Source organism: Anticarsia gemmatalis, chromosome 9, assembly GCF_050436995.1.
Source record: "Anticarsia gemmatalis isolate Benzon Research Colony breed Stoneville strain chromosome 9, ilAntGemm2 primary, whole genome shotgun sequence".
In the NCBI taxonomy this organism is placed as follows: domain Eukaryota; kingdom Metazoa; phylum Arthropoda; class Insecta; order Lepidoptera; family Erebidae; genus Anticarsia; species Anticarsia gemmatalis.
In genome coordinates, this window is record NC_134753.1 from 10,617,051 (window position 1) to 10,638,532 (window position 21,482).

Here is a 21,482-nt window from a genome sequence, read left to right on the forward strand (position 1 = left end):
TCGAAGATGATTAAACATGTTGGTACTTTTTACAAGATCTAATTACATACTAGTGAATCATTGGGTTTACCTGCTAAATTATATTTGAGGTGGTCTCTTACTCAGACCATTTGGTTTTAATGTAAATATGCAATATAAGATTTTGTGCCTCGGAATACATTTTCGCGACCAATCGACGAGTTATTTTTGTTCCTAATTTTTCTGACTGCACACTTTACAATGCTTGATATATATATTTCAAAACAATTCCTATTTAATTGAAAGTCTCCTGAGCTTATTTATTTTTGCATACCTACCATTATATATTTATTCGAATCCAAATATGTTTTCCATTCTTACTAAGTGCATGTTGGGATTTTTTTTAGCTTTCAACATCGTGAGGGACACATTAGAATGTGAAATTTAGTTGTTAATGTAACTTAATGGGTTAAAAGGAAAATCAATAGATGAGGATTTTTACATGCCAATACTCCCAGTTGTTAAATACCTTCTGATATTGTTTGTATATCAAAAAAGTGTATAAAACCACATACTTATTGCAATTGCTGTGGTTACATTTCCGCGTGGGCGCCTGAATTCCCGATGAACGAATCTTCGGAACGAATTATTCCTTTTACGGAGTGCACAAAAACATAAAGATGAAACTGCAATGATTAAGTACTCTTTAATATTTTCAAAAACTATTGACGTGCGTTTTGCAAATTTGGTAATCACTAATTAATACGGTCTATAATATATGAGCTTCAATAAATAATCTAGTATATTTGTATAGTCAAGTATTTCCCCGCGATTAGTAAACTGTCTGTATAGTTCAAACACGGAAAAACTATATAGGTACGCACTTTTTTAAAGGAAAAGTTTGTGACGACAAATACCACTGAATAAATTTCGATAGTGAAATTTGGCACACCGCTGATTTATAACCTAGATTAACATAGATATTTATTTTCCCCGGAAGCCTTTTCGGTTTTCCTGTACCGAAGTTAGAATTTTGGGTTTTCTGAATTTTATCAGGCATGTCTAACATTCACTAGAAGGCAAGTAACTATACTCTATTTAAGACTTTATTCTGTTATATTAATTTAAATATTTAAGGTGAAATGCGATTTAAAATATAATATATTTATTACATAACGAAACTTTACAGCATTTCTATCTAAAAAGTCTATAACGAACCAATGATTCATTCAATACTAGAAATTAATGTAATATCGGTAAACTTTCATAAACATGAAATGAAACGGGTTCAAGCAGTAAAACAGTTGAATCACACCACTCAGAATAGAAGTCTCGTAAAATCAGAACAATTTTATCAATTAATAACGGACAAACTCGATGGAAGACGACAACGATTTAATAGACTTTAATATAGATAATGTACTGGATAATAAAATGTTAATTAAGCTGTTGAACGTGTTTTACAACAAAGGAGGCGCCTTCAGTCTGTGTGCAAAGGAAGAAAAACAACTATTAAATGAGTATAAAAACAGTTGAAATTAAAATTTCGATTGGTTTTCGTAAAGCGCCGTATTACAAATGTCATTATTATTATGAGGTATGGAAACTTCTCAACCCGCACTTGGCCAGCGTGGTGGACTCAAGGCATAACTCAGGCCTAAGCCTAACTGGTACAAATATTTCAAGTAGAAGAAATTAAATTGGGTAAAAACCATGATTTGATAGACTCTATGTACTATGACAACATTAGTCACCACTACATTTCTACTAAATTAATCTAAGTACAATGCTTTTACAAATCGGAACAAACGTGTACAAACAGAAATGCGACAACAATGAACAGGGCATAAATAACACGCTTCTCTTAATTATCAAGGCGAAATCATTTAGTCAACAAACACTGATTTTACGACTAGAACGCTAGATAAAACTTGTTCAGATAATTATTATGTTTATTGAAATGAGACAATAGTAGTTGAAATAGTTGCCATTTGATTGGCCTGGCGCCGTCGGGTGAGAAGCATAGACAACTCTCAGAAATAGATCGAACGTCAAATTCCTGAACGCAATCCTGGAGATCAATCATAAACATTCGTAATGGCAATCATTGTGTTCGAATTTCGAAATTATTTTGACAGCTTGAAGAATGATAGACAAAATTAAATTAGGTTACGTCTTTATTAAAAGAAAATAATAAGTTGCGATTAACATTATTCTACTTGTGTCCTATTCGCAATAAAGGTTCAGACGGAGTATTAAAGCGATCGTATTTGAAAATCATCTTAAATGCCGAAGTAGGTCAGTAAATTTTTAACGGCCGCGAGAAAGGGTCAAGTTTAATGATAATATGCGTTGAATGATTTTTTGTCTATTTTTGACTCGTGCAGATTTTAATGTCATAAAATTCCCAAATATTTTCAGCTCATTTCAAGCTGGATGCATGTATGCACATTAGTAAAATCGAGGTACACAGTAGGTAATGGAATGAAGCCTACTATTATACCGGAAGGACACGTAATCAGCAGCAGGATAGTAAAAACTGGACCCCTTTTCCGAGCTGGTGGCAGATTCATTAATTTTAACATCTATCATGTGGTTAAATATAAGGGAATACGGAAATTAACGCGAACACGCACTTTACCTTAGAATTCCTGAATTTTCAAGGCTGACTGAATTTATTTTATGAATTTGAAGTTATATGTGTATTACCACACACTCTAACCGTGAAGAAAATCATCGAGATGAAACCTTACACGCCTTAAATTTGTATAATGCATTTATTGAGGGCATGCAAAGTCCCCAACCTTCACTTGGCCAGCGTGGTGGACTAACCTCCTCCCTCATTACGGGAGGGGACTCTTGCCCTGCAGTGGGACAGTAATAATTAGTTAAATCAATTTTTAATTTAGTGCAATACTAAGAAAATTACGCCGTATTTTCGCACTATCACTACTGACATGTAGCAATTGCCTTCACGTGATAAGTAGTGGATCAAATGAATGGCGATGGTGAATGTGTGATCATTCATTGTCGTGAGTAATTTATAAGTCACGCGGTATGTCTTGAATTACGCTACGATGACATTGTAGGCACTTTGTTACCTCATACTGGGTCAGATTTAGATATTTCAATATTAACGAACGTCGTATTTATTGACAGCTTTGCAAATTTTAATATGCCATTAATTATGACCAGCACTCTTTTTACGCAAGTTGATACTTCCGTAAAAAGAGTGCTCATGAGGTCTCAGGTTTGAATTCCGGGTCGGGAAAAGTGCTATTGGTTTTTTCTAATCTAAATGATAATTATGTCTCCATAGTAGCTCAAAGTTTGGTAACGTGCCTGGTAAATGAAAATAAAATCCCTACATTGATAACGGCGAAATGAGGGTATATTCCATACTGCCGCTGACTAAACCTTTGGGTAGATATAATTGGCGCTATATTATCCATGTATGTAGTTTATGTTATAAAAATATGTTTTCCTAAAGTAATAAAATCGTAAACCTCAGCTATTGAAAACAGCTACAACAAATCGTTTTATTTGGCATATCGCTAAACACGCCTTCTTAGTAGCGAGCACCGTTTACGCCACCTGTCAAAATTTGCGCGCCACTTTTGACAGCCCCATTTGAAAATAGAATTGATAATGGCGGCCTTGATTTTGACAGATAAATTATAACTGTTGAAGTCTATGGTTTTGTTACGTATTGATTTAAATCAAAATGTTGTTTTTTTATTATTGACACTTGGAAGATTTGTTTGTTTATGAGCACTTAAAGTTTTAACATAGATGGATGCAATTAGACGTAGGATGTATGTATGATGGAATACAGACGTAAAACTGAGTGTGAAAACATCGTAAATAATGTTAAGATTATGATATAACAAACGTTTGGCGTTTCGTAATGGAATGTGCTACTGATTGTTTTTGTTTCAGTCTACAAGTTTCTACTTTCTTTAAGGAATTTATAAAATATTTCTTGGGGAAAACTCTATGTTTAACACAAACATATATTATTCTCAACAATAGATGATAGATTTCAGGAGAAAATGAGGAAAAGTTTAAAAAAATAAGTAGCTATGATATCATACCTACTTATTTTTTTTAACTTTTCCTCGCGCGACGCGACCGAAGTGACGGACAGAAGCTGGCGATTTACTAGGTATGTATGTACATATATTATAAAATTGGCATGTCACTTAAACCTTATTATATACATTGAAGTGTAAATAAAACGATTACCTACGATGATATAATTTCCAAGCATTTCTAATTACAATTTATTACTCATTAATATTCATGCAATTAATTATTACCTTGATTAACTCTAAAAAGGATAGAAGGTAATAAAAGCCAATATTATTATTAGTTATGTCTAAATACATACTTCATGAAATCGATTATAGTCGCTTAAGACCTATTAACACCCTCTGGTGGAGGTCATATTTTATATTTATGGAAATAATATAAGTGCATTTTATGCAACTTGCTTCTGATCGCAACATGATATAATGTTTAGAAAAGTTATCTGAAAATAATTTTATAATTTTAAAAATGTAAAAATAATTTTAGAATTATAAACAATGGTTTTATTTACGATTTCTGTGCTAAATTTAGTAGAAGTAGATTTCGTATTTGATTAATAAACATCTGACTTTTATGTTTGTGAAAAAAACAGGTTTTCTCTGTCTAGTACATAAGAGACAGTTATGCTCCAGACTTTGTATCATCGTCGGTCAATCTTACAACTATGTTTTATTTTCACAATCTATTTACCACTTTGCTGAAGTAAGACTACAGAAAGGACTGATGCCACTGGCAGGCAAAAATTAACCCTTTGATTTAGAATTATCATATAAATTGAGCTGGTTTCTTTTCAACCAATTAAAACAAGTTTTATAAGACACATGTACTTATAAAAAACATTTTAATGACGTTAATCTACACATGTAAGTAACAGTAACTCAATAATGAGTACGATAAATATTGACTTTTACTTAATCGCAAAAGCATATTTTGCTAGGAAATAACACCAAAGAAAAAAACATACTCTCCGCGGTTCTTCCCACAAAATACCACCATAATACGTACGTCTAAATAACTGACTAATTATTTCAGAATACACATCAACGCACAGTTAATTGAAACACGTAAATATTCCCTCTTTTGCAATCACAAACCTACATAATATCAAAGCATAATAACTTAACACATTCAACTAACTATATCCTAAGAAAATTCACAAATCAAAGCCCTTAAAATGTCAAAGAAAACAAACAAATTGACTATAAAATACTCACCATAACACGGCAGCCAATCACAGTACACAAATAATACACGAACTCATATTACCAAGAGTTGTATCCAATAAGCCGATGAATACGTTCGTCCCGGTCGGATGCCGGACTCTTTTGGCGAACGATCCCCATTTCCTAACGTGAAAGTTTCAGACTATATAGCTGAAGTTGGATAACGATAAGTAAAGATTTCTTGTACGAGAGTTTTCTTTCAGGGAAGGGTTTATCGATTGTGTTCGTTGGTAGGTTTTGTTACTGAAATTTTTGTTAGATGTTGTAGGAAAGTAAATAGTAGTAGTCTGATGTTATGTTTATTTAGATAAAGACTCATACAAAGTATATGTTTTAAAGGTTTTTACTATGAAAACTACTTTCATGTTAAAAAAGCGAACTTTTGGCTCTACTGATAATCTTTACGCAACTGGAAAATCAGACCTAAATTTCATTAATCGCCTAGTTAGTAGCGGTAGTCCACATGTATCTGTTTAACTATAACTCAAAAACAAGAAAATATACTACAAAACATCACAAAATAGACATTCCTAGAGCCCCAAAACAGATATCCCAAGAACTCGAACAATTATCTCACAATCCACTACCACCAAGACACAATTGTCTCTAATGCTAACATCAGACTAACTACCACTAAGGTTAAAAACAGCTATTGTCCACATTCAACACACAAACATCATCAAATAAATCTCGCCGCAGTTGAAACGCATTCAAATTATCACAAATCATATAATGCATTAGAACTTTTGATCTGTCCTCAGAGACTTTGTTTACGCAATCACTTATCTATTTTAACTCGCTGGCGGGGAGTTAGTGCGCGTTAGTAGTACGTACTTAACTCAAGTTTATCGCAGTAACGAAGATATTTCACCGCATATTAACTGCATAGTGGATAGTGTTGCCTGTGGGTAAGTTTTGCAGGATTTTAGATTTGAGTCTGATAATGGACGGCATAGAAAAAGACTATCGCGTTTCTGTGAAATCTTTCTTCTTATTTTCAGATTAGAAAGCAGGAACGAGATACCGCGTCTTCTTTTTTCACTTTTTGTATTTTTTTTCAGCAATCTCTTTTTCATTGATGATTTATAATATAAAATAACCGGTAACGCAGTCGCTCCATTAAAAATACTGGTATTCAGCTGTAATCAGTGGAAACCGACTCCAACATAGTTCGAAGAAAGCCTGGGCTGATGACGATAATTTTGATTATGATATCAAGTAGGATAGAAAATATCTACCTAAGAATCACGAAAGTCAAACGTAAGAAACTAACTTTTCAGTATCATCTAAAATTTCACCTATGCCACAAATACAGCTCCGGAGAAACGGGAGACTACCACTTAAGAGCGGGTAAAAGCGAATAGACAGATAAAAGAACAAAGTGGAATTCAAATTCCACAATTTCCACGAATGCATTATCACCAATTAAACTTACTGAAGTGTCCCAGTTTAGTGACAAAGCACAATTTTATTGTGTTACTGGCAACACCGTACAGGCGCCGTCTGCGCGCGCGCCGCCCGGCCCACGTGTGGCGCCTCCCGCCAAATTATGTAACATAGACAATTCACTATGATGGCTATGGCGCCGTGACGTCATCACACATCAACTTATAATTAACCCCACATTCAATAGTTCAACGTTATTTTCGTTACACTATTTTTAGATAACGTGGGTGTAAGTATTTAGAAATGTTTTATTGCTGTTTTATTGGTTTTACATGTTGTTAATTATAGCCTTATATGGGTATCATTTACTTGTCTTATTAAGTTTGTAAACATGTTATTAATTTTATTACCGTTATGATCCTTTTATCGTTTTTTTTTGCTTTTATTGTTAATGTAAAGTCATATAAGCGAGTAGTATATTTGAAATGTGTATTATAGTACGTTATCTAGTTAAATATTTGTCTTCAACCTGATGTTAGAATCCACAAACGTAATACCAGTCACTCTCATCATTAGACATAAACTTGACAAAACCTTTAAGATGTTGCCAACACTTAAAAGAGCCTGACACCTCACAACCCCAAAATTTGCACTTATCAATACTGTGTAATAATTCTGTGTATTTCCAAAATAAAGTAGCTGTAACAAACAGGCCATACAAACTTGCGGGTATCTAGTGTCCAAAATTGTAAACTTTGTATGCATTTGCCAGCTGCGAACCTCACATGCAAACATTATAATATATCTTACCTATACATTATCCTTTCAATACTTAACAACAACAAAAGCTTCTCCACAACTCAACTGATATTCCACCCAGATCATAAAATTTTTGAATGGTCGAAACTATCACACTGACATAACAATCCATCCTTTTGATACGTACAGCCTACGTACCTCCATACATACAAGCATACATACATACATACATACATGTATGTATTAGCAATCAACACTGATTCCGTATCTGATTGTTAGTCAAGTTGAGTGTTCGCACGGTGCTTTCTCTATTTTTACCCTGACCGCAAAATATCATCTCGGCTAGTCTCGACTGGGAACCGCTTTAACCTATAAGTAACCAGCAGACCTACTTATTATTGTTTTTCTCACATTTGAATATGCTATTCTTTACTTATACTTTTTAAAGAGAACCTTTTGGTGCAGATTATCATTGATAGCGAGTCAGATTGCAACTACGGTAGCCTGCACCGAAACGTCAAGGAATTGAAGATAAAACGTGCATGTCGGCGTAAATTTCTGTACATGTAGGTAATATCAAATAATACTATGCTTGCTTCTATTGTTCCGAAAATTCATCAGCTACTAAAATACAGACCCAACTCGTACTGAAGGCGCGGAAAAATATCATGAACACACTCTTTTTACTCATCGCGTTTTGTATTATATTTTGCATTTTTGATCAATTAAATTAGCGAAGTCTTTACAGTTTAAAACCTTAATCCAGTATGAATATATTTATTATTGTATCTTTGCTTTCCCTTCTTTAAGCAGCAGTCAAAAGTGTTTTTTTCCAAAATCTGTTAAAGATAGATTTTGTCGTGATAATCTAAGATAGTAATCTATCTACCTTGTAACCTACGTCTGAATATTGAAAATGATATTATACAGGCCATTTAACTTCATAGTGCACTCCACATACCACCATCACCATCGTCTGAGGGAACCGTATAAAATGTTTTGTGGTATGACGCACACTCGTCAATGCCCGCCGATACGTAAATTTCAGTGCCTATAAACCTCCCTATAGGTACAACACACGTAGATACACGCTCTACATATCTGAGGATAAACAGTTTAACTGCGAGGTTCAATTGCTGGTTACTTTGTGCACAAAGAGTATGTGGCAGATGGTTTGTGGGAAGAATTTAAACTTCGGATGAAAAGTAGGATGAGTACTTAAAACTAATTTGCAAGATAAGGCATTTTTACTGACTGCTTTTTTTACTGCCTCCGTGGCGCAGTGGTTATGGTCACCACGCTGCTACCACTGCGTTGGGAGGCCGTGGGTTCGATTCCCGACGGAACAATTATTTGTGCGATCCACAAATAATTGTTTCGGGTCTGGTTGTACATTGTGTCCGTTGTTTGTATGTTTGTAAAAGTCTCCGCGACACAAAAGCAATTCTTAGTGCGAGAGTTGTTTTTTAAAAGAATTTTAATTGATATTATTGTTATTGAGACGTTTACCTGATAGGTAAGAAAGAGAAACTTATCATTATAGCTCATCTAAACTGCTATAAAATAAACATAATTTGCGGATAGAGCTTTGTACATCGAACCTAATCAGTGATATTATAAAACTAATACGGATGCATAAAAACTTTAATACTATCGCTTAATCGATTATCATTCACAGTTTTTCTCTAGACTGTAGTTCCTGTAGGGATTTCCCCTATACTTTACACCAATAAATAATTCATTTACTTTGCGAATATGCATTTTTCAAAGAAACTATTAAGCACTTTTCTGCTCACGCGACCACCAGCTGTTTCTTAAAGATTCTAAATCAAAGCAAGGTTTGTTTTATGTTGCCACTAATGTGATAGATTGAGATGAATGTGCGAAATAACCTTCCCAATACAAACCCATTTGTGACTATATTATTATATAATACATAGAGTAGGTACTAATGTATTAAACCTAGTCTTAAAGTTTGTTTGTTTGAAAACGCATATCTTCGAAACTAGAAGGCGGATTTGAAAAAAATCTTATTTGCATGTACAGCCTAATTATTGCGGTTAACGATAAGCTATCAATCATCACGTTGAGACTAAGGGCCAATTTCAATACTTTATCCAAGATTACAGATAGATTGCTATCTTAGGTTATTACGTGACCTATCCATGAATGAATAAAAGAAAGCAAACTAGCAGTAAAATGATAGATACTGCTGATCCTTAATAAGTAACCTGCAGATAAAAATAGGGTCTTGAAGACAGCCATTATATGAGCAAAGTGATCAGTAGTAAATGCCAGAAACGTGTGCGAAACAGGGTTGAAAACTAGTGAAACAAAAAGAAATATGGCAATCGTTTCGATTTAGGCGCCATACGTCGAGTTAACGTAAATAATGTCTGTAATATTAAACATTCAATATGTTGTGTCGTTCAACGACGTATTGAAATACCACTTTATTACGTCAATGAACATTACTATCTTGATGCCATTTATAAATAAAGCTTTTATAATAATAGCATGTTGTGGAATTGTGTTCAGGACAATAATTTTCATGATACTGTTGCGATAAGTTTCACTAGATTTCTAATAAGTATTATTTGTCCGGAAAAATCAGGGAAAATACTTATTAGAAAATTCATTCCAAAGGCAGGAATGAATTTTCTAATAAGACGTATTTGTCAAAAATATCGGATGAAATGTTCATGAAAATATAAGTTTACATGAAACTTTGTCATTTAGCAAACATAACTGAAATCGTGTTTTCCAATACTCTGTCAAAGGTCATTGCTCCGCCAATGAAAAATCAATTTCCTGTGCCAACGTCAGCAGGAAATTTCCCAGACACAATTCAATTGATCGTAAATCTATGTCGGAACTCAAACCTTTTACGAAATAAACCAATCTCAGATTGCAAATATTCCAATAACTTGCTATGAAAATTACTTAGTTTAATAATGTAAAATCTTGCGAAATTTTAGTGGTTTTCCAAATTAATAAAGCAGGATTCTGTTTTATTTGTGTAAAATAATAATGGAATGGCGAGATTAGTTCATAATACTACAAAAGTTTACAACGAGGTAACCAAGAAAATGTTAGAACCCAGAATAGATTTTCCATTGTCTATATTTAATTTACGAGGAATCGAAAATCTAAAAGTGTCAAGCATCTATTTTGATAACAATAATCACATTTTAACTGTCAATAGAAACACTGTGTATTCAATGAAAAGAATAATTACATTAATATTTAATTAAATAAACTTTTACACACTACAAAAATCTTTCGCCACAACAAGATTATGTAAACGTGTTCATTATTGGTGCACGTCTGTACTTTGACAATGAGATCATACGTCTCTGTCGCCGGGTGAGGAGTCAAACACTGACAGACACCCACGAGGGAGACTGTCATTGCAATTGTAGATATTCAGCAGTACCATTGCTTAAAGATTTGTTTTTATCATCACGTCTGTTATAACCACAGATGTTGGATGGTGTACACGTTTTGCCATTTTCAATTTTGGTCCCATGAAATACTTAAGAGCCCGTTGAAATACACCGAGTTTCTTGCAACTTCCAATTTGAAACAGAAATTTCATGTTGAAATTTTTTCCAGGATCAGAAAAATCAAAAAGCATTTTCTTGGTCTGTAATTGTTGTTAAAAACTATTTACCATATTAATGTGTGTATGAATAAAAAAAAATACAAGTCGAGATATTATAGAATTATCAGACCCCTTTTCCACTTTTGGTCCTAAAAGTCTATTGCAAATAAAATTTTACACTACCGGCCTTGTCATGAAAACGGCGCCAGATAATATAAAATTTGGAGCACGTACGGTACTAAAACGTAATTGCTACAATGTTACCTAAAACTCTCATTTCACTACATTTGTTCACTCACCTGAAGATAATGTGGACATAAAAACAATTCAGGAATATGGGCGGCCATTGAAAGTTTCTTCTACGACTAAGCTCTATGTATAATGTACAGACACGTAACGTATCTAGTATGTAAAAGTAAGGACATAAAACACGCCACAAACAGTTTGCGATATCAAAATAAAAGGCATGTTAATACTTATGATAATAATTATGTTAATATGAGAGTGAGAACATGAGTATAATAATATTTTTGCAATCATTGCTTCCAAACAAACGGTTCTCAATTTTGGTGGACTTTAACATTGTAAAGATTATTTGTTAGAATCAATTGTTGTTCTTTATTTTCTCAACATTTTCAACTCATTTCAGTGGATGATTATGTCATAGCATTATTCAAAAATACCAACAAATTAATAGTCTTGTTGTTTTAATTAATTTATTTTTTGTCTGTGGGTACTATACTACGTCTGAAAAATACAGCGTCTTTAGCTACGAACAGCGAGCAAACAGTGATTGTCGCCACGAGGAAAACGCTTCCACGTTAAGTATTCGCGATAACGAACAATAAAATTCTAGTATGTACTTAGTAAGGGAAAGGGGAACAAAAAAACATGTTTGGAAAGATACCTAACATCAACGACTGCTGCTCTCAACGACTTCTGACTTCGATAGTATTTGATACTCTTTCAACAAAGGATAGTTTTTTCAAACTTTAATACATACCTTTATCCCTGTATTTACAGATTTCTTTCGTGGATGGAGGCTCAGCAGTAGCGCAGTTATGTATAGTCTGTCGAGTATCGAGAGTTTGACATTTAAAATGTACTGCCAAAATAGTTCTTGTGGGGGCCCGTAGAGGCGCTGAACAGATTTTCGTGTAAAATTTCTCATAGTTAGCTGATTGTCGGTATCGATAGTAGTAGAGAATCGAGCTACTGGTCACCTTCTTTACAATAAAGTTAAGTTTAACGCGCCTGATACATTAGTAACAGCAACATGGCCTGTTAACGTTAAATGTATTAAGCTTCATTTTAAACATCGATGCACTATAAAAAATGCTACTAACTACCAATTTCAAAGGTACAATTGGATATCCAAAATACAACTTAAAATCAAAATCAAATCATTTATTCATTTACGTCAACTATGGATACTTATGATAGTCGTTACAATTACTAAATCTACCACTAGCTCGGAAAAGGGGTAGAGCCTTATGAGAAGAGCCAGCACAAACTCATGGTCAAATTTATTAGATTTCTTCAAGAAAAAATCTAGTGGGTGAAGTCGAATTTACTTACGTTAAGGACCATTTTCACAGTTTATATTTAAATGTATATGGTGGGTAAATATTTACCCAGAAGAGGTAAAACCGGAGTTTAATCTACCAAAGACGTTAGGATATACTGTTATGTTGGTATACAAATGAAATCTAAATTACTTGATACCAAAGACAGAGTACAATTGTCTTGCTGAATTAATATTGTACGACTGTCAATTGCCAAAATTTTAATACAAAACCCTTCCCGTCATACATATTTAGTGATTTGACACATTAGCATGAGTCGTTTCTTTTAATCTGATTTATTGATGGACCAACATCCGTTGAAGTTGTGAAATATTGTGTTTGTCTTCATTTATTAGAAAGACTGGTTTCAAAGAACTAAAAGTTTCAAGACTTGAAATTATTAGGGATTCTTGAACTCGTGCCCTATAGATAATTCATTCAAGACAATCAACATTATGTATGTTTTTGCTATGTAACTATGGATTACAATTTATCTATCTCAATAGTAAACTTCGTATGGAAATCGAACCTCTGCAAGCATCTATCAGGCATCTACTATGTTAACATTTTAACCATTGTACCTAATTCAGAATTTCTTTCATTATTATGTTAGGCAGGTAAACGCTGCGAGATGGCTAATACGGCGAATAATAAGATGGAGATTCGGCTAACGATACTTCATTTTGAAATCCTCAATCAGTTTAATTTACAGAACATGGAGTCTTCTACATCTAGGTTAAAAAAAAACAGTCATATCACCCGCATTTAGATTAAAAATTAATGTTTGTATGCACTTCGAACATTTTTAAAGTCACTACCTATTCACGTAAGGAATTCTCGATAATAGTTTTAAAGCACTACTACGGCGCCGGCTTTAAATGGTGTAACGAAAGTGCTCGACATCTTACATCAAGCAAACGTAGGCAATGTTCCAAAAATGTTTCTACACACCAAACTTGGTAAGAACAGACTTAGTAACAATAGTACCGGCTGACACTTACACCGTATGTATTTGTGTTCGCTGCAATTCATATAACCAAAATGCATAGCACTGCACTCAAGAACGATACTTAAAGCAATTTTCTGAAATACTAGCAAATGGTGAATTCTTATTTCGAACATTTTGGCGATTTTTGTGACGTTTCTAAGTATAAGTGCCTGCAATATTTCAGGACGTCGCCGTTGGTTATCTCTGGTAGCAGAAATAATAGATAAATATATTTCTTAATTTTATGGCTGTTGCTAGTTTTCATTACTTTGTCTCTATTCTTTCCTGACTTGGATTCTTTAAACCTAGGACGGCGTAATCTGTAGTTTCGTTTTTGGCATTTCCGTGCAGCTCTTATTCAGGAGGTGCCTTTTGCAACTTTTTGCAGAGTCCGATTAATATGATATCATTTTTTTCTCCAATTTAATTTGTGTGTCTTCCTGACTGCAATTCCTGTAGAAATTTCAAATATCCTATCGCAAAATATAGACTAATATACACCCGGAAACCACTGGACAAACCACTGCTATCCCGAGTTGATTCTGTTTAGCCAGATCTATGAATTTGAAGCACTTAAGTAGTTTCAAATACCAAAATGTTTACATTAAGCTGTAGTTTGTATTCGCTGAGTGTTCGGATAGTTCGATAACTACTCATCATTGGTGTTTATTGATCCATAAATACTATAAGGGGTATTTTACTAACTCATTGAATTCTTATTTAAATGTGTATATGAATATGTGTGATGGAAGTAATGGTTTAGTCATTTTTTTAGATGAATATTCGTTATTTGACGTCTTATTGAAGCAAAATTGATTACTATAAATAAACAATCACTAGCATTGCAGCATTGCCATGAAAATAAACCTTTTGAGTAAAAACATGTACATCCATATTTTTCAAGCTTAAATTCTTGACTTTTAAGCCAGCCCAACTGTAACCAAATCGTGAAATTTGTAACCGTTTTTTCCATTTCATTTCACCAGTGTGATAGAGCCTTAACTAATATCTTCAATATAATCTTCTTCCGTGTTTTAACACAATAAGTACAAACATCTAAATCTCCTAACCAGCTCTTAGCTCGTAAGATGATCATCTCCCATGCCTATTAAATTACAATGAACATCTATCGTTAATCACCTAACTTCGAAAAAAGGCCAGATTAGAATACAAAGCGAGATGGATCTCTAAAAAGGATGTTTAACATTCAGTCCGTGTTTCTCGTACTAATGTCAGTTTTTGTGCAGCACCGTTCAGTTGTCGTCACTTCTCGATTTCAACTGTACCAAAAATTGCGTAAATAAAGTTACAAATAAAGTCATTTCCAAATGGCTGTAGAGGGTAGAGCAGTTTGTAACCTACGTATTTAACACTCGTTGCTTTCATCGATGTATAAGATATATCAAAGGTCACTTTTAACCACACAATGGTTATTTTTTTTAATTTAATTATTATGAAACAATTTTGTGCTTATTTGCTGTTAAAACTATCGCTTCAGTAATTGATGATGATTTTGTCACTAGGGTCCCAAGACTTTTTAAAATAAAGTCCAGCAAATTTTACTCACTCTACCCATATGAGAATCGAATTGGTGACAATATACAGTAGCAGTAAACCACCTAAACAATTTCACACCAAACTAAAAATATTCTAATCACGTTTACATTACTCTACAGTGTTAGGCGCCACCAATTCGGTTTTACGTGTTTTTGTACGAATCAAACATGCGTCTCACGTTCGAGTATCATGTTACGGTACGGTGTAATACGAGGACGGTCGCGTCTCGCCGACGCCCGCAGGTGTACGGCGCCTACTACTGTCGCCGATCTTGTAAACAGAATAATGCTACGTTCATATCTATGTACTACAATAGTCTAATGCAAGAAATATTTAATTTCTATCGATGTTGCGAGTCCGGATGAAGGGAAAGTCCGCAAGACAGGAAAATCCGGAGAACCACAGTTTTTCCAAAACCAATACCATCTTATAGGATCCATCCTTTTTCTTCCTAAAGGGTTGCATTTACGCAATATATGCTTCATGGTTCCCGCTTCACCATTGCAGTGTCCGCGTTTCAGATCCTCTATGGCTCTCATTTGCCTATGCTCCAACCGACTACTATTTTCGGTATTTTAAATGAAATACGAAGCTCTTAGGTAGTAAGTACGGAATGCCTTCATACCATTTGAAGACTCTAGGTCTCCAGAGTACCAGAATTCCAGAGTCTGAATACGTGGCATAAGGGTACCTATATAGATTACGAGGTTAAATACTTTAAATGAACAAACACATTTTATATAAGAACAAATTTTAATAATTCATAGAAAAATACGCTCAGTGTATGAACGCCTTAAGCTAAGCTTTCATATCGCAATTGGACTGACATAGTGAATTGGAGTCCAATTGTTGTCAAGGAATTCCAACTATTGTAGAGTCAAAATTATTACAGCTTATAAGCGGATTTCATATTGCTCAAAATGCTTTTGTGAAGTCGCTTACGTATTCAGCTATTCTCTCTTTTCTTACGAAATTGTTTTGGCCACTAAATTTACTTTTTGGGAACGAAATACTTTACTTTACTAAGCTCTGAAGAGAATCGCTCTAATGTTTCACTAACGTAAAACTAACATCTAGCTTTGAACTGGCTACGACAAAGGCTGCTTAACTTTACTGTAAAATAGGTGATCAAAATTCAATGAAAACTACAATTAGTTTTCGACTACATAATATATTATGTAGGTACCTACATATAATGTGAAAAGCTTTAATTTTTTAAATAGAGCATTCCTATTTTGATTTTAAAAATCTTTTGAAATCAAATAAGCTATAACTTTATTGAAATAATGTCATAGCTATCTAACGTTTGAGTTATATTACAATTCGATTTCGTTAAAACACAAAGTTGCGGCATTATCCCCGAATTGCATTTTATAGGTCTGAATACATATAAAATGCTACCATCATAAAACAGATGTAAGAGGAAATTTTTGTATCAGTCTTTGTTTTGGTGCTCTGTAGATACCTAGAAGGGTAGAATATAATATTGGTAAGGAAATATAATATTATGTTTTTAACAATGGGGCACTAATTTTAATAAGACTAACGCTAAAAACGAATCATGAGTTTATTTCTATACATCCATACTAATATTATAAATGCGAAAGTAACTCTGTCTGTCTGTCTGTCTGTCTGTCTGTCTGTCTGTCTGTCTGTCTGCTACTCAATCACGCCTAAACTACTGAACCAATTTTCATGAAATTTGGTATGGAGATATTTTGATACCCGAGAAAGGACATGGGCTATAATATATCATCACGCTACGACTAAAAGGAGCAGAGCACCAGTAATTAATGTTACAAAAACGGGGAAAAATTTCACCCATTCTCTCTTATTGGACGCAAGCGAAGTTGCGCAGGTCAGCTAGTGCACCATAAAAGTAGAATGAAAAACAGATCTCCAGTATAGCTTGTAATAATAAACCCTCGCTTCCTATGTCGCGATTCAAAAGCGCAGATCAAATATTTAATTTATCAATGTTTTATGTTAACTATTTTCTTAACTCATGTTTTGTTACTTTCATTCTATCCATAGATTATACATTTATATATTCTATCTGTAAGTGATAAAGACAAAACAATGTTTCACTAATCTAATCCAGACGTTTAAACCAATGTTAACACACAAGCGTGGCAGCAACGCTACGTTGCATCGGCGTCCGTCGGATATTGTCTGGTGAAGCCATCAAGACGGGTTTAAGGTTGACCTGAGGGTAAAGAGTGCATGAACACTTTTCCTTATTGTGTAGGTGAATGACTTGTCAATATTATAACAACATGCAAAAAATTATACACACCTTTTATGAAGGAATTTTATGCTACTCGCTAAGCCTTTTGTGTTTATTAGAAAAATAAACGTGTGTAAAAATAACACAACAGTTTATCCATCGATAAAATGTGCCATAAATATAATACGTCACTAACAAGTACTATAACGTGGAAAATTCTGACACATTCTCTCTTATGCGACGCAAGCGAAGTTGCGCGGGTCAGCTAGTGATGTTATAAGACATAAAGTAAACATTCCTCAAACGCCTACATGTTTCCTCATAGCAAATTGATGTGCAGAAATTGCTATTCGTAAAATAAGCCGCTGAGAATCTTTGTGATCATTTTGTATTAGGTACAGATAGACAAGAACAAGCAGACACGATTTTTGCATTTTATTTAACAATTTTGTTATTTCGAATAAATTCTCTGAATGGAATTAAATTATATTATCACTTGGTACATAGGTACCTACTAATCTGTCTACTGTCTAGCTAATGTTCTAGACAAGGTTAAAAATAACCCTTTTTTTAATTATTTGTTCAAATCCAAAGATTAGTAAAAAATATCCTTATTCGCTTTTTCATAATATTATGAGAAAATCGTCGACTTGCAAATACAACGATAGCGCAGACGCGCAGCGCCATCTATTAAATAGTACTTGAATTACATTTCAGTCGTTATTGTATTGTGCCGTTTTCTGTATTACGTAATGTACAATGAAATATAGCCCTGTTTCTCTTCGTATAATGGGTTTCATGATGTAGGATAAGAGCCTATCGTCATATGCACGTTACCAAAATCCAATCTTCTATTAAGAATACTCTAAACATTAGGAAACTTAATTAGCACTTTTCCCGATTATGATCAACAGTCGTATATCTACACTATCGCCCAGATCATAGGACAGTATCTAGGATAATCTTAGTACATAAGGATGAGAGATTTTAAATTAATTATCTATTTACCCTTGAGGCGTAACTATTATAATTATTATGTTACTTTAAAATCTTAATTGTAATAACGCAAAGTTAGGTAGTAGGTAAGTTCAAAAACCTCGAGACACATTTTTCAACAGCTGTTTAATATTGTCTACAAAGTAATTAGGTTCAGTCTGAAATAAAACGTAGTAAGTATATTTGTAGTACCTATATTTGTTTTTTTTTATGTATTTGTATATATAGTGTAAATTAAGCTTATTTTGAATATTGTAGGTACATATCTGAAAAAGTGTTGTGAACAATAAAATTTATTTGCTAGAAAGCTAAAGGTTATAGGTACGTATATATGTAGTAAGTACTAGGTATAATGTTACGACGCAGTGCAGGCACTAAGGCAGGATCAAGGTTATTTCTTATTATTTTGCACGCAATTGTTCCTAGGACCTACATGGCACGAATGACAATGTAACATAAGACATACTAGGAACGTATGTACTTTAGTAGTCTGGCGTTTATATATTGTTCTATAATAATAATATATTAATTTATCACTTCAAAGAGACCAAACGCTTGTTGCCTCAGATTTTCAGAGATGGGGGCCGATACCTATTAATAGCCAGTTAGTTGGTAAACAATCAGTCGGTCAAACTGTTATCGTATCTGTTATATGTTTGACAAATCTTTGGACAGGTAAAGTCAGTATCTAGTACTAAGAAAAAGGAAAATCGTTTTCTGTTCTTGTAAATTTCGAGTGGCTTGAACAATTTAAACTCTTTCCGTATGAATACTATTAGTGGTCATCCAAAACTTTTGGACTATCTGCAGCAATTGGGCAAGTAAGCATAATCGCTGTAGTAAAGATCTAGCGCTCGTTAAAAGATACTTTCGACTTGGTGAAAATTCGACGTGGCCCTGGTACGAGTTACCCAATCTGAGAAAGATAATTATCATGACAACTCATTAATATTGTTATTGATTATGTTTATTACGACTAGATTAGGTAATGCATCACGCGATAAGAAAATGCAAAAACCTACAACTATGTTTTTTGCAGTTGCATCGAAATAACATTGACCTTGGCATTAAGCTTCATGTTTGGTTTATCACATAAGCCGATTAAAAATGATAAAAAACTCGAGATTTGTTGATTCAGTGAGGTATTCTTTTTTCTGCATCACTGAATAAACATTACTAAGATATATTAATTGCGCAAAAATTATAAATAGCGTGATTTATTTGAAATTTGACCGTCCCGGACTTTGTTCTAAGGATATTTTGAAGAAAAGATATCGACAAGGCTAACTAGTAATTCTTTATTAGTTGAAAATTTACATTGCAACCGGTCACCACAGCGCGCTCACACGTGACAAACATATTATTATAGACACTAATGTATTAAGACTTGTTGTGTTATCTCATTTTAAATTCAACCTCCGATCGGTATTAACGAAAATGAGTCTCCAAAATAAAGTGGCGATAGTAACCGGTGCTAGTTCAGGCATCGGAGCCGCTACAGCAATAAAGTTTGTTGAAGAAGGAGCATTTGTTTCAATAGTGGGAAGAAATGCAGAAAAACTACGCAACGTGACCGCAAAATGTGCAGCAGTTGGAAACAAGCCTCTTGTTATATCAGCTGAACTTACCAACGATGAAGATCTGAGAAGAATCATCGACAGCACCATTAAACACTTCGGTAAACTTGACGTGTTAGTCAACAATGCAGGAATATTCGACTTCGATGATATTTTATCTGAAACTGCAATGAGCAGCTTCGATAAAATGATTGCCACGAACCTTAGGCCTGCTGTTTATTTGACACATTTGGCTGCTCCATACCTCATTGAGACGAAAGGTAATATCGTCAACGTATCCAGTGTAGCCTCTATACGGATCGGCTTGCCGCGTTGCTTCGCTTACAACACGTCGAAAGCTGGGCTGGACCACTTTACAAGAACAATTGCGTCGGAGCTCGCACCAAAAGGTGTTCGTGTGAACAGTGTTAATCCAGGAATTGTGCGAACAGACATATCGGAGGGTCTTGGGGTCGAGAAGGACCAGGAAGATGATTTCTGGAACTCGTTTAATAAAACGGCGCCCTTGGGGAAGATCGCGGGTTCAGAAGAGATTGCAGATTTGATATTGTTCATAGCGAGTGATAAAGGCAAGAGTATAACTGGTGCGTCGTTTGTGACTGACAATGGTACAATGGTTGTGTCGCAAATTGTAAAATAATTAATACACATTGACAAAAAAAGCACATACCTACCTAATGTGAGATCATCAATCCGTTCAAATTTCCGCGAAGTATTTCTTACACAAGAATGTATCTAACGATTTTTAACCTAGAGATTTTTTAGTAGTTAATTGTATTTCTTATTATAAATACCAATGGTTTTTGTTCCACCTTATAAACTTTTAATAACGCTTATGATTGGGATATTTGGACCTGAATGGTTTTCATACGATCTCTATTCCGTACATGTGAAGCTACGAGTACCTATAGCTAATAGCTATGATAATGTTTTCCAATCGACGTACCCGATATTTTTGTGTATGTATTCTTTATATAAAAGGCTTATTATAATCAAAACATTGTGGATACCTTTAACAAAATAAACTTAAAAAACTTCTCTTTTTCACTCAAAAATTGCTTTTAAATTTAAGTGTTTTATTTAATACCTTGTTCCCGCTTTTCCGGCAATTCATAAGCTGTTTATGTCAAATTTAATCTAAATCCCTTCTACCGATTAAGGACAAGACTTAATTTGCAGTAATTTCCAGCAAGATTTCCGATTTATATGTTGGCTTCCTGCCCTGAGGGTCTACAAGCATCTATGGACAAAATAGAATTCAATTTTCCGGCAACATTGTCGTGCTTATAAGTTGACTGTCTCAATTAATTAAAACAAAGGTTGGCTTAGCCACTGAGAATAATTGGAGCACCTGTTGGAGCAGCTTTATTTATCACGTCTTTTGCAGTTGCGGGGTTGATAATATTGAATAAAAATTACCAAACTATGTTATAACTGCTTTAGTCTATCTTTCACGCTTTAACAGCTAAATCAATGAACTGATTTCGATGAAATATTTGATGGAATTCGAGTACAAACAGACTTGTTTTTCTCAAAAACAACGCTTATTACAC

At 34.1% G+C, this 21,482-nt stretch overlaps 2 protein-coding genes across 2 annotated transcripts in view; one reads left to right on the top strand and one right to left on the bottom strand.

Annotated features, from left to right (window-relative positions):
* LOC142975617 (gremlin-2-like) overlaps positions 1 to 5,364 on the bottom strand; it is a 49,625-nt gene extending 44,261 nt beyond the window's left edge. The window contains exon 1 of the mRNA XM_076118574.1: positions 5,262 to 5,364. Coding sequence (XP_075974689.1) covers positions 5,262 to 5,264 — 3 coding nt within the window. The 5' untranslated portion in view covers positions 5,265 to 5,364. The remainder of the gene's footprint in view (positions 1 to 5,261) is intronic.
* Positions 5,365 to 19,687: 14,323 nt separating this feature from the next.
* LOC142975689 (3-oxoacyl-[acyl-carrier-protein] reductase FabG-like) lies at positions 19,688 to 20,989 on the top strand. Its single transcript, XM_076118688.1, has one exon. It carries the CDS (start codon positions 19,790 to 19,792, stop codon positions 20,567 to 20,569), a length of 780 nt encoding a protein of 259 aa, XP_075974803.1. The 5' UTR covers positions 19,688 to 19,789; the 3' UTR covers positions 20,570 to 20,989.
* The last annotated feature ends 493 nt before the right edge of the window (positions 20,990 to 21,482 follow it).